At 33.9% G+C, this 14,676-nt stretch overlaps 1 protein-coding gene across 1 annotated transcript; it reads left to right on the top strand.

Moving 5' to 3' along the window:
- Positions 1–8,230: 8,230 nt before the first annotated feature.
- Positions 8,231–13,390, top strand: LOC100801175 (serine/threonine-protein kinase SAPK10). Its single transcript, XM_003524529.5, has 9 exons — positions 8,231–8,771; positions 9,193–9,267; positions 9,645–9,746; positions 9,848–9,901; positions 10,066–10,158; positions 11,020–11,112; positions 11,765–11,869; positions 11,963–12,061; positions 12,951–13,390. The coding sequence occupies exons 1-9, from the start codon at positions 8,595–8,597 to the stop codon at positions 13,233–13,235; spliced, it is 1,083 nt and encodes a 360-aa protein (XP_003524577.1). The 5' UTR covers positions 8,231–8,594; the 3' UTR covers positions 13,236–13,390.
- The last annotated feature ends 1,286 nt before the right edge of the window (positions 13,391–14,676 follow it).

A 14,676-nucleotide genomic window follows, 5' to 3' on the forward strand; every position in this document is an offset into this window, starting at 1 on the left:
AAATAGGCTCTGAATTCGCGACGTCGTGCTTAGCGCCACCCTCGCGCTTAGCACGAGTTAGTGGATTTGAGCTTAGCGCCAGTCATGCGTTGAGCCTGGCTAAAGATAACCATCACGCTTAGTGAGCAGATCTCGCACTTAGCGCGCGGCCTTGATATTTATGTTTTGCCAGATTCTCTTGTCACGCTAAGCGCACTGAAGCTGCGCTTAGCGGTGGATGCACGCTGAGCCCAAATGGTGAGCGCAACTACCACTTTTAGCACTTCAAGACTTAGCCTCTTTTAACTTGAAATTGAACAGATTTCATCATTAAATCAAATTGAAAATATTCTAGAGATAGCTATAACAATAAAACAAGATTTATTTACAAATCCCTACAAAATAACTATAAATTGGGAAAACTATACAAGTTTTGAAAAATGTTTTCTATACAAAAGTTAGTTGTATAAGACGACTAACATGACCTAGGCTATAAATAGAAGCAGCCAAGATGCACTCTCTTGGTGGTGAAGCTTCTCCTTCCATGGCTTATTCTCTAGTAGATGGCGCCTCCTCTTACTTCTTCTCCTTTATCTTCTGCTGCAACTCCTTGGCTGAAAATCACCATTGAAGGATCTCATTGAAGCTTGAATATCCAGCCTCCATAGAAGCTTCTCAAGCAAGCTTCCATCAAGTGGTAATCAGAGCACAAGAGCTTCAAGTAGGTGCTCCTTAAACCTCCATTAATTTTCAGCTTTACCTTCTCCTCCATTGTTGTTTCTTCATTTTTCTCCATGTATCTCATCACATGTCTTGTGCTAAATGTTGTTAACATGATTCTTTAGAATTTCCACCGATTAAACTTGCTATAGAAGTTAGTTTGATTTTCTATGGTTCACATTTCTTGTTCTTGTTCTTGAACCATGAATTACGTTGAGTTTAGGTTCCTTTGAGTTTTGTCTTTCTATTTTTTGTGGATGAAACCTAAACCATAAAATTCTTACAAAAACATTAAAGTAGAAGAAAACCTCAAAAATCTAGAGTGACTTATTCACCTATTGTAGTTTTGTCATAGAAGTCGTGTCTAGTCATGAAACTTGTCACATAAAATTTCTTATCTTGTGCTGAATTTTATTTTTCTTGTTTCTTTATCTAACTCATTTGTTCATGAGTGTGTGGAATTATTTTAGTCTATTAGTTGATTTGAGTCAAACCTTGCATGTTAATTATTCCTTAACATGTTCATGCAAAATTCTTAGAGAGTCTTTGATTGTGAACCTTTTCTTGAACTTTTAGTTTCCTTATGATTGTGTCTATTGTAAATTTGAGTTTTGATGATTGAATTACTGGCTGAAATTTTGATCCTAAGTGAATATTAAACTCCTAAAACTGTGGTAAACAAGCCTAGTGAGTTCAACATACATAGGAAGGTTGAAAGTAAATCTAAGGCAATCAATATACTATGCTTTAAAAATTTGAAGTATGAAATCACTGGTGTTGGCAGCTTGAATATACGAATTGGTAAAAACTACTAGGAATTGGTCGATGCGAATTTTGAGCTAAAATTTTTACTGAAATTTCTATACATCTAGAAAAAAATTAAAAAAAGAACCAAGTGATTTGGATAAAAGGAAAAAATAAGAAAAATAACACAAGTTGACAGGAAAATCACTGTCCAGGAAAAAAAAGTTAAAGGGAAATGTGCTTGTTGTTTTGGCTCAAAATTTGTTCTATAATTGGTGCCTATTTTATACAAATCTTAGCTCTGAAATTTCAATTGAAAAGTAGTGTGAAAACAAGTGTCAAAACTAGAGGTTTATTGAGTCTTTTTTTTATAGTTTTTTTACTCTAATTTAGAGCCATTCTAGGTTCCTCTTTGAGTCCTAGCTTGCTTTTATGTGCTTTTCATTGCTTTAATTGTTGAATAATCCTTGAAAATTTTTCTTCTTAAAACTCTATTGGTTTATCTTTCATTTCATTTTTTGGTCTTTGGTTATTGCTTGTCTGTTTGTTTTCTTGTTTGTGAGTTGCCATATAGGGAATTAAAAAGGAGGATTGGTGCCATCCCTTGAAGAATTTGAGTCAAGAAGCAAGGGGCCAACCATCTTAAGAGCTATTGGACTAAGAAGCACTCCAAATTGAGTGAAACACCAAAGAGAGAACAGCCACCAAAATTGAAGACTTTTTTGTAACTTTGTAATTGACAATTAACTTACCTTCATTGCTTTCAAATTTTGTAACAAAAAGGCCTTTCATTGGAAGTGTGTTGGGAGCCTCCAATAGGTTACCAAACTTCCATTTGTGTGTAATAATTTTAGGCAATTATCCCTTAGGATAGTGAGTGTTTTGTTGGGAACCTTAAATGTGGTCATCCAAACACTCTTAGGATCTGCCTAGTTTACATTTCTTGGACTTTAATTTCTTGCTTACTTTCATAGCTTATTTTCTTTACTAGTCACGCCTAGTTTATCTTGTTATTGCATAATACTTTCTTCTTGCTTATCATGCTTATCTTAAGTTTTTTTGGAACCCTAGCTTTTACCTTTTGCAAACCCCCAACAAGAAAGAACCACAACTTAGGAACCAACATCAGTCATCATTCATCTAGTGTTAATGGTGAGGGTACTAGTCATAAGGACCCTCTATCTAGAATCTTAGATGAGTTGAGTTCCCTCAAGTTATGGAAAAAAAACTTGAAAGAAAAGAAAAAGAAAAAGAGAGGGTAGAAATAAATCAAGATGAGAGGGAACAAATAAAGGAAGAAGAAAGAAAAAAAATACTAAAAGAGTTAAGAAAAGAAAAACATGCCTCCTATTATAGTCATGACTCTTGCAAGAGCCTAAGTGAAGAACTTTGTGACTATTATGAAGGAAGGAATAGGTCACATCTTAGACCTCACTCCTATAGGAGAGAAAAGGAAAGAAAGTCTCAAAAGGCTAACATTAACCTCCTATACTTCCATGGGAAGGATAATCTAGAGGCTTACTTGGATTTGGAAATAAGGGAAAAGAAACAACTTAAAAGAAAGTCTACTTCAAAATCTTATGGCTCTCACTCTTATCCAAAGAAAGACCAAGGTCAAGGCAATAGGAAAGCAATAGAAAAGCAACCCCCTAAGGCTAGTATGCAAGAGAAGACTAGCTCTATAAAGTGATTTAAATGTCTTGGAAGAGGACACATTACTTCTCAATGCCCCACTAAGAAAACCATGATTATGAGGGGCCAAGACATTTATAGTAGCCAAGATGAGGCTACTACTTCACCTTCCTCTAGTGAAAGTGAAGAAGCAAAAGGGGAAGAATCTAGTGAAGAAATCTACCCCCAAGAAGAAGGACAACCTTTAATGGTTAAGGAGGAGTGCAAGGAGGTAAGTGTCTCCTCCAAGAGGTTAGCTAAGAAGGAAAGTCATTTTCAAATAAAGACAAACATTAAAGAAACTTCCCCTCTTAGACAACCTTCACATCTTCTCCTTTGTGAAAAGACACTTGTTAGCACTACCACACCTCTTAGGCTTGAGGTTATTCCTCAAGTAAAGGAGTTGTTGGATGAGAGTTTGGTTCGTAAGAGCTTAAATCCTTGTGCTTTGTTGGTGCCTAAAATAGGTATTATTAGGCACCAAATCCCTAAAATAGGTGATATGATGAATGTGTTGAGTGGTGAAACCCTCTTTTGTAAAATCACTCATGCACCCAACATCTTCATGATTCGTGTACATAGGGACTCGTTAGGTAGGTGTGTTCTTATTTTTGGTTTCAATACAAACCTAGGTGCTCATATGGGACACCTTAGGTTTGTTGTACTTTTTTTGTAGGAATAATCAACATGAAAATATAGATAAAGGTATGTTTTATTGCATTACTTTCCTTAATTTTTTAAATAGTGATCAAGGGGTTCCCATGGACCCTAAGAGAATAAAGGTCATTTCTGAGTGGCCCACTCCACCAAGTATAAGGAAAATTTGGGGCTTCCATGACTTAACAAACTTTTACAAAAGGTTTGTCCATATTTTTCTATACTTATAGCACCACTCATTGAGTTGGTGAGGAACCATGTTCCCTCATGCAAAGATGCCCAGGAAAGGGGTTTTCCGACCTTACCCTACTCTAACATACCCTACATCACTAATATATATGTTTTTATTCTTTTTACAGGTGTCGAGGGAAGAAGCCCAGAGTATCAAGAACCGCTGGATTTGAGGTCAAATCCTTTCCAAGGGGGAGGAGATGATGCAATCCTATCCCCCAAGGGTATTGGATAGAAGACTCCAAGAGGATCGGGCTAGAGCGACTAAAGAAGGCCCTAGGGTTTTCATGAACCTCATGGAAGATTTATGAGCCCATGGGCCAAGGTTAGGTCTACTCTTCTTTGTAAATATTAGAATATGTTTTCCTTCTTTTTGGCCTTGTATTTTGGCCATTCTAGTAGTATAGGGTTGTAGCCTTGTATTTCAGGGCATTATGAGTAGTCTTTGTAGTAGGGAATTTTTTGTATTTTCATGTATTTTGACATGGGGTGAGTTTAACTATTAGAGAGGTGTGTGTAGTTAAGCTCTAGCTTCTCAAGGAAGCTTCTCAAGGAGGTGAGCTTAGCTATTAGAGGAGGTGTGTAGCTAAACTCTATCTTCTCAAGGAAGCTTCTCAAGGAAGCTTTCATTTAGTTAGTGACCTAGGCTATAAATAAAAGCATGTGTAACACTTGTCATAACTTTGATGAATGTGAAACTTGTGAGACACACTTCAAAGTTCAACTTCTCTCCCTATTTTTCTCCTTCAATTTCATGCCCCCCCCTCTCTCTCTCTCTCTCATTCTTTTCCTCCATTGAAGCTTCCACTCTAAGCTTCTTATCCAAGGCACTCTCTTGGTGGTGAAACTTCTCCTTCCATGGCTTATTCTTTAGTAGATGGCGCCTCCTCTCACCTCTTCTCCTTTATCTTCCACTGCAACTCCATGGCAGAAAATCACCATTGAAGGATTTCATTGAAGCTCAAAGATCCAGCCTCTATAGAAGTTTCTCAAACAAGCTTCCATCAGGTGATACTTAGGAGGATGCCTTACTAGGCAAGACCTCCTGTTTCTTTAGTGAAGCAAAGTTCTGGCGTGGAACTCACCCTCCCAAGTATATCATTTTCGTTTCAACAAAAACCTTCCCAAAGGTCATAGCTAACCCTTCCAACACATATGGATGGTCACAAGGAAAGATTATTATCCATTATCATCATCTTATCAACATCACCATATTCACCTCATCAAATCATGTTCATATTATCATCATCAAGAAATCAACCAACACAACTAAAGACATTATCATTTAACATAATTATCTCATCATCAATATAATTCATTTCACCAACAATAAGAGCATAGACCAATCAAATCATATAATTATGCATCAATATACCCTTATAAACACTTTTCACTTCATATTTAAGTTTATCAAAGCATTTCATGAGTTTTGGGTTACTATCTCATTCATTTTCTATTTTACACTTATGACCTTCATAGCTTATAAACATGATAAATAAAGATACACTAACTCAATCTAGTTGGTTCTTGTCTCATTTGAAAGTTGAGAACATTATCTCCAACTTTTATGTTTACCCAAAGATTTAGTTTGGAAGCATACTATGCCTAAAATTACAATATATGTGAAACTTTTACTTATTACCACAACTTGACCTTTATCCACTAATTTGATCATTTCTACAGTTATAGCCAATATTTTTAAGTGAAATCAAAGTAATTAGTTAGCTAACATCCACTATTACAACTTTCATACAAACCGTTTCCCCAAATTCAGACTCTATAACATAGGTTTGGTCATTGTAATTGATTACAATAGAGCTTGGGTTAACAATAGAGTCCCTAGGCTCGATTTAATCAATTACAAATATATGTAATCATTACAACAAACCCAAAACTCATTGTAATCATCTTAATTTGTGATTATGGTGTAAAAATATACATATATAGATCTAAACATGCAAATAAATTTAAATGACATATTCAGATCAAACAGTGGAAATTAAAAATATTACGAACGTACCTCTAGCCATTGCAAATTGAACACGAAGCGGCGCACACACGAACCTGAAAGACAGTTTTGTTCTTCCAGACCCTTACTCACTCTGAATAGATGGTGTATTTTTTTCTGAATAGAGAAGTGGGTTTGGTGATACAAAACTGAGAGCACCTCATCCTATTTATAGAGTCTGTCCATCACAGAGTTCAACTTGTTATCAGAACGTGAGATAGGAAGTTATCAGTACGTAAGACAAAGGATGGGTACGTGATTTGTTACTGAAGGTGGTTGCAAATATATTTACAAAGGTGGATGGAAAATGGACCAGATACAAAAATAACTAAATTTTCTAAAATAATAAAATATAAAAAGAACGTGGACCGTGAACGTGGTGCGCTTTCAACATATGGTTCTCTCATTGAAAAAATTTTAGTTTCCAAATTTAAAATAATTTATAATTTTGAGTCAATGTTTAATTTAGCATACGTTGACCATTTAACTTAGTGATTAATTAATGATGTATCATTATAAAATAATGTTTAGCTTTTCTTGTCTGTGGACTGAAAATGACTTTTCTTGCCGCACATTAAAGACATTCTCATCTCCCATGACCACATCATCATGTTTCGCTTTTCTTTTCCTTTACTTGGTTAAATCATGATTTTTTTAATAGATTAATGTTAAAATGTTAATTTATTAATTTTTTTAATTGGAGAGATTGAAACTTACAATATTTCTTTTTCCTTATATTAATCATTAAATTAATTTTATATCTCCTTTCAATAAATCATGATTAACCAACATTAACCATCTGATTCACACGAACCTAATACGCATTTCAGTGGATCATTCCCGAGCAGTTTCGCTCTTTCACCTTATTACCCGTAGAAGCCAAAAGCTTTTTTTTTATTTTTTTTTTCTTCTTTTAAGTGTTATCAGAGGCCAAACGCCTCAGGTGGCTGTGCCTGTAGTATGATAGTAACATACACCCAACCCTATCTAATCTAATCAACACAACAATTTACAAATAAATTAAAAAGAAGCCAATTACTTGCAAATAAATCTTTCGAACATAACTTTCATCATTAGCACTTAATTTTATTTTAACAATTTTCAAAAAAAGTTAAATAAAAATAGCTAGACTGGTAATAATAATTTACTATAGTTACACTGAATAACATTAATTACCCTAATTTGGATAAACTCGAAAGGATTTGAAATTAACTTTCTTCTTTTCATGGATAGAGGTTCGATTTTTTTAAGTCTTTTACGCTATAAAAATTCTGTTTAGTAGGTAATGCTACTAGAATCTTGTTTGATCTAGATCTCTTGCCAATTGTCATTCATTAGATAATTGAATAACAATGATAGGAAAAAAACTATTTATAATTTAGGCCTATATATATAGCACTATATTTTTAGGTAAATTTCTACCATGAATCTTAAGATACCATTAACATTCTATTAGTCAGTATTAGAAATGACAAAACTTAGAGATAAGTTTTAAATATTTTTGTGTTATTTTTTTAATTAGAATTAGAATTTCAGCTTGATAATTTGTATAATAACAATTTTCATAAAAAAAGTTATATAAATTATTAATATAAAACTTTAATTCTAATGGCAGAACAAGTCAATTACAAAACTCAAATAATTGAATTCAAATTATATATGTATTAATTTTTTTTAAGTGAATTTCTGTCTCAAATCTAAATATATCATTAACTTGTTAGATTTAGAAATGACTAGACTTAAATATAATTTTTTTAGGAGGTTATTGACCGCATGCAATATTTATTAATTTTATCGATGATTAAATTTTGTTAGAAAATTTAGTTAATCAATTTTAATAAAATTCTTTCTTCCTAATCATATTTTTCTTTTTCATAAGATTCAAACCGAAAATTAAATATCATTTAAACTAACAACTGAGAATTAAAGTTTTAAGTTGGTCCTAACAATTTTGATATAAAATTGATTAAATAACAATTCAAACAACACTCAATACTCAATGAACTGAATTTAAGTTTTCTCCTATTATTAGAAATGCCTATCCATAGTGACACTTTTATATATTGAAAAAAAAAACTCAAACACTGGATATGGATATCTGGTGAAAGAGAAAAGATATTTGTGTGGTGGTGATAAAAATATCTAAGAAAGAAGAGTAAAATAATGAGTAAAGGGTGAACGAGACAGAGTGAGGGAGAATGAAAAAAGAGAGAAAGACGACAAAATTGCTTACGCGGCAACGAGCACAAGGTGCGTCATCTCAAGCAGAGAGAGATAACGGCACCGTTTTGCTGTCTCGTTGTTGGTTCCACCAATTTGCTTAATACTTGCAGTTGCTTGCTTCCGATCCAACCCAATCCACTATTATAATTTTTTTTATCTCTTCTCTTCTCTTTCCCCTCACCAACACGTCATTTCATTTCTTTCAAAGTCTTCCCTTCTCTCCTCTTCCTCTTCACTTCTTAAACCGTCGCCCCTTAACGACGCCGTTTCCTGTTCTCTCATGTAAGCGCGGTTCGAGAAAAAAAAAAGAAAATCCGTTATTGGCGTTGTTTTATTTTTGTTTCCGGTTCGGATTATTTGAATGGATCGGGCGGCGTTGACGGTCGGACCGGGCATGGACATGCCGATAATGCACGACAGCGACCGTTACGATCTGGTCCGCGACATCGGGTCCGGAAATTTCGGCGTGGCGAGGCTGATGCAGGATAAACAAACCAAGGAACTCGTCGCCGTCAAGTACATCGAAAGGGGTGATAAGGTTGTTGTTTTTGTCTGAATGAACCAATGACCCAAACAAACTTTTCTTTTTCTGTTTTTTTTTTTTCGTTTTGTTTTCTTGGTTGGTGCTGTTGCCCCTTGTTTTGGTAAATTTCTTGTTTTCACGCTTTTTTTTTTGGTGTGAGGGCAAAGAGGGGGGAAATGGAAAATTAACTGATTGCTCATTTGCTCACATCACATGATCGAGTTGCTTTAATTGTTTTTGTTTCCTTAATTGTTGTTGCTGACGTGTGATGCTATTTTTGTTATGTTCCGTGTTTCCATTTTTGTTTCGGTACTTGTTGCTATTTCTTTGTGTTTTCTTTTTTTAGAATTTTTTTCCTTACGGCATTCGTTTGGTGTTTCTTACTCTGATGAAGTTGCTGACTGATTTTTTTTGTGTGTGTTGTTTTGTCTCGCAGATTGATGAAAATGTGAAGAGGGAAATTATCAATCACAGGTCTCTGAGGCATCCTAACATTGTTAGGTTTAAAGAGGTTAGTTATATTTTTCTAGGGTTTTATTTAAAAAACGGTTTGCGGCCGAGTTTTTGGTCACAACGTCAAGGTTTTTGGAGTGTCCACGACCGCAATTGCCAACGTTTTTGCAGTGTCCATGACTGCATTTGTTGTCGCTTCGGCTGAATTTAGCCACTATTTTCTGTGACCGTGATTTTGGTGGCAACTTTAATGTTTTTGGGGTGTCTGCAACCATTGTTGTGATCGCATTTATCTTCAATTTCAATACGATAAAACCACAACCACGACCATTTTTTGAAAAACTTAATATTTTTATAATTGTATATTCTACGATGTTTCTATACAGAGGAGGGGCAATCGAGTTTATTTGTAACGTTCTATATAATTTCACGCAGGTAATTTTAACACCTACTCATCTTGCTATTGTAATGGAATATGCATCTGGGGGAGAGCTCTTTGAGAAAATCTGCAATGCTGGACGTTTTACTGAGGATGAGGTTCTTATTTAATTTGTTTACTTGTTCTACACCTGAACGTTATAAGTTTGTACTTCGAATTTGTTCCCTACGCAAGTTTGTAACCTGTTGTTATGATTCAGGCTCGATTCTTCTTTCAGCAACTCATATCCGGGGTCAGCTATTGCCATGCTATGGTAATTGAACATTTTCCCCTTTCTGCTCTGTCCAATCTAAATTGAGTTTACACTGCACTGAAATGTTGTAGTATATATGACATGCAATGTATTAGTATTAGTATTACTCTTTTGAACATTATGTCTGATGTATCAGTCTTCTTATAATATGTCTCTTCACGAAGCAAGTATGTCATCGGGACTTGAAGCTGGAAAACACTTTGCTGGATGGAAGCTCGGCACCTCGTTTAAAGATATGCGATTTTGGGTACTCCAAGGTAAGGTTTTCTTTCCTCACTTGATCTTCATTTATGAATTTCATGCATACATGTTTTACCGGCACTTGTTAGGTTGAGTAATATTTAACTCCAATTACTTTCTGCTTCTGTGTGTGTTTCATTTTTCCTCAGTCACTTCTGTTCTTCAGATTTAGACTGTGATGATGGAAATGAGTTGCTCCTTAAGTTACTAAAAGATTGTTTCGGTAATTTGGGATATTGGAAGAGACACATTTCTACACGACTGTTGATGGTGAATTTTATAATCTAAATTCTTTAGTTAGCCTGTTCTTCATTGTGGATTCCCGTGTGGTAGAGTTTAGATTGTTAAAATTATGTGCCTTTAAGCTTGTCATATATAGCTTTGCTTAAAAAAACTACCACTCCATCAATTATCAAGCCATTTATGAGGTAATCCTTTTGGTAGGAGGCAAATTAGAATTTCTGATGAACACTGACAGCGATATTTCTCTTTTCTGTTCCTAAATTTGAGCCTGCTTCTGATTTTGTCTATGTTCCCCATATAAATGTATAAAATAGAAAAATACTACAGTGTTTCCTGATGTTCAGCTTATAAGCTTGCCGTTCCAGTTTTTTGGTATTGTTAGTTGATAAGCTAACTAAGTTGTATTGTATCTCTGTCTTGTGTTCTCCAGTACATTGAAATTAAAACTTGTGTTGTGTTCCTTGAATTTTGCTGCCATCCTTTTATTTCATTGATTCAATTTCCTTTTGGCTGAGCATTTTCATTTTTCAATATAATAGTGGATTTTACAACAATAGATAGATGAATTGTTTGTAGTTGTATTTGTTTGAGTTTTTTTTTTCTCACAAATCTGTTTGATGGTGTGATTCGCCCAGTCTTCAGTGCTTCATTCACAACCAAAGTCAACTGTGGGAACTCCTGCATATATTGCTCCAGAAGTATTGTTGAAACAAGAGTATGATGGCAAGGTAGAGTGGTTATTGTTTAGTTTCATGGTATTGTTCTTTTTCTGTAGATTTATTACTGTTACTCTTAAATGAACAATTTTGTTGTTAACTTGTCATCATTTATGAGCTTGCAAATTTGTTGACTTTTCGTGATATGAGGATCTAAAGTAATAATATTGTCTAGTTTTTCACCCAGTCCAATGGTCATTAATTTGGTCTGCACTCCAAACAAAGGTCATTGTATTTTTTTGGTTTTCATCTCCACCTAATTTAGGTCTTTCTCGAACTAGGTGAGAATCTTTACTTAGCAAGAAAACACAGACAGTTCAAAATTATAGCCATGTCCGTGTTGTACCTGTGTCCATGTTCGACACATCTCGTACACTAGCTGAGAATCTTTACTTAGCAAGAAAACAGACAGTTCAAAATTGTAGCCATGTCGGTGTTGTACCTGCGTCCATGTTTGACATATCTCATACACTAAAATTACTTGTCGTCTCCGTGCATTTTGCAAAAAAGAAAAAAAATCAATGTAAAATTTTTTATATATCACAAGAACAGAATAACTTGATAAATTATAACCTTTTTATTATGTCTACAATTTAATTTTCTATATTTTTTCATAAGTGTCTAATGAGTTGCTTCTGTTATGTTTTCTTGCATTTAATATTAGCTTGCAGATGTCTGGTCATGTGGAGTAACGTTATATGTGATGCTAGTGGGAGCATATCCTTTTGAAGATCCTAATGAACCAAAGGACTTTCGCAAGACAATTCAGGTACATCAGATATTAAGATATGTGCTCATTTTTTTCTTGAGTAGTGTCTGATTGCTTGAGTATAACTTGTGGTTGCTGCTTGCTTCTTTCCAGAGAGTTCTTAGTGTCCAGTATTCCATTCCGGACGGTGTTCAAATATCTCCAGAGTGTGGCCACCTTATCTCAAGGATCTTTGTTTTTGACCCAGCAGAGGTAATTTCTATTTCAAATAGCTGGCCTCCTACTGCAATATATAAATTTGACAATACACAACCCTGAATCCTCGAGTAATTTTGTTCTTTAGATTCAGTTTTAATTTATGTATACTACCACTTGAATGACTTGATTGTGTTAATTAAATAAAGTTTGTGCAATTATATGTGAGATCAAACAGTATCGCTCATGTCATATTAAGTGGATTTTTAGCATTTGAATGTTTTTGACATAATTGTCAGGCATTTTCCTTCTCCAAGGAACATTTATTCAATTTACATTTGGCTTAAATATATTTTTGATCCCTAAAAAAATCCAACTTTTGCGTTTGTTCCCTTATAAATATTTGTTTTACATTGAGTTCCCAATAAAATAACAATTTCATTTTTGGTCCTTGGTAATCCCTAATAAATTAATGAATTTTTGTGTTTCTTCCATGATAAAAATTTTTCATGTGTTATTAGTTGGGACTACAACAAAATTTGTTAATTTTTCAAGGAGCAAATATAAAATTCGCTAATTTATTAGGGATTAAAATAAAATATCAATAACCAAAAACAAAATTGTTATTTTATCAGGGACTTGACACAAAGTAAAAATTTATTAGGGAGCAAACTTAAAAATCAAATATTTATTAAGAATCAAAAACATATTTAAGTCTTTACATTTATATAGATCCTTCGTGGATGTATAGGTCTATCTTAAATAAAGCAATATATTGTAGGCTATCAAACATATAGTGTGATCATACAAAACATGGAAAAATGTTGAATGTGTTTATTGACTTAGTTGAGTCTACTGACTATAAAATATAGGAATTTCCCTTCAGCAGTTGCTAGTCAAAATCATTTGTTTGAAAATCTCATGTCTTTGGATATTTATCTGACAGAGAATCACCATGTCTGAAATCTGGAACCATGAATGGTTTCTGAAGAATCTCCCTGCGGACCTGATGGACGAGAAGATAATGAGCAATCAATTTGAAGAGCCAGACCAACCCATGCAGAGCATCGATACGATCATGCAGATAATTTCAGAAGCTACCGTGCCAGCGGCTGGGACCTATTCTTTTGACAAGTTTATGGAGGAGCAAATTTATGACTTAGAATCTGAATCTGATGCTGAATCTGATCTTGATATTGATAGCAGTGGGGAAATAGTGTATGCCATATAGTTTGATCTTAGGTGCACTAGAAAGACAGCATATTAAATGGAAGAGCATTTTCAGCATCAAGAGAAATATGTGGTGCCCGCATTTTCTGTAGTTTAGCATGGATAATACAAACTTCATGTTAATATTTATGTATTCAGTGTTGTTTGCTGAGGGAAGAAATGATTGTTACCCTCTCACTTCCTATATATATATATATATATATATATATTAGCCTTTTTGTTGTCTTCAGTTCTCTCTTACTCACCTTATAATATCATTATCATATTCACCCTTTCTTGAAATGTTGAGAGGCTCTGAAACCATACTGGTACGAGGACCCTATGTTTGTAAGAACATTATCTATACCTTCACTCATTGAGTCAATTTTGTTGGAATTTTTGAGGGGGTGTTTGGTTTGGTTGTTTTCTGTTTTCATTTTCACTGAAAATAAAAAATGGTGATGAAAATGTGTTTGGTTGGATTTCTGTTTTCATTTTCAGTGAAAATATTTTCTCAAACGAACTAAAAACTGAAAATAATAAAATTTCGTTTTCAGTTGAAATCAGGAATTTTATTTTGGGTAAAATGAAATCGCGGTGGCAAGGAATGTAATTTTAAGCAAATCTAAAAATACATTTTATTTTGAAAACATATTTTCAGTGTTTTTATTTCTTGAAAGCAGAAAACAAGATGTTAAACCAAACATGTTTTCAGAATTCTAATCTTTTGAAAATGAAAACAATTTTCAGAAAATGAAAACAGGAAATGAAAACAGAAAATAAAAATGCAAACCAAACACATCCTTAGTTTTTCTGTTCCTATTTTCATTTTCTCGGACGAATTCTTGTTGCGATTTTTATGGGAAGCGGATTTTTGTAATGGTCCATTTTTTATCTACATTCAACCCATTTGTGTAACGATCAGCAACAATCCATGATCTTAAAAAAATAATACTCGTGTTCTGTTGTGTTTTGTGATGGATAGAGTTTTATAAATAGAATCCGGTGTTCTCAGTTTTGATCACCAAATCCACTCATTTCTTCAGATAAAACTCACCATCGAATTTGATTGAGTAAAGGTCGGGAAAGCTAAAACAATGAAGACTAAAGAAGGTTGATAACAATGGTTGGAGGTAGGTACCTCTAGAAAAAAAAAATCTTCTTTGTTTCCGCTATTTGGTTTGAATGTGTTACTTATGGTTCAGATCAGTATACTTAAAAATTTACATTTGGTATCAGAGTCATCTTTGCCTCTGTCTTGCTTCCATTTTGGCACTCATGTTATTTTTTTGGAGAAATGACACTCTGATTTTGAACGTTTTAATTCATATTAAGACTAAAAATCATATTGGAATCAATTTTTCCTTTTGTCTTTGATTTGCATTATTGACAATGTTATGCAAATATTTAACTCTTTATTAAGAATTAGTTAATGTTAAGTGATTAATATAATTTAATTGATT

The sequence above is a fragment of the Glycine max genome, chromosome 5 (assembly GCF_000004515.6).
Source record: "Glycine max cultivar Williams 82 chromosome 5, Glycine_max_v4.0, whole genome shotgun sequence".
Taxonomy (NCBI): Eukaryota; Viridiplantae; Streptophyta; class Magnoliopsida; order Fabales; family Fabaceae; genus Glycine; species Glycine max.

Coding starts and splice junctions, on each gene's coding strand:
- LOC100801175 (XM_003524529.5), top strand. CDS start 8,595: ATGGATCGGGCGGCGTTGACGGTCGGACCGGGCATGGACATGCCGATA. Junction 9,902..10,065: donor TCAGCTATTGCCATGCTATG/GTAATTGAACAT, acceptor CTCTTCACGAAG/CAAGTATGTCATCGGGACTT. Junction 10,159..11,019: donor GCGATTTTGGGTACTCCAAG/GTAAGGTTTTCT, acceptor TGATTCGCCCAG/TCTTCAGTGCTTCATTCACA.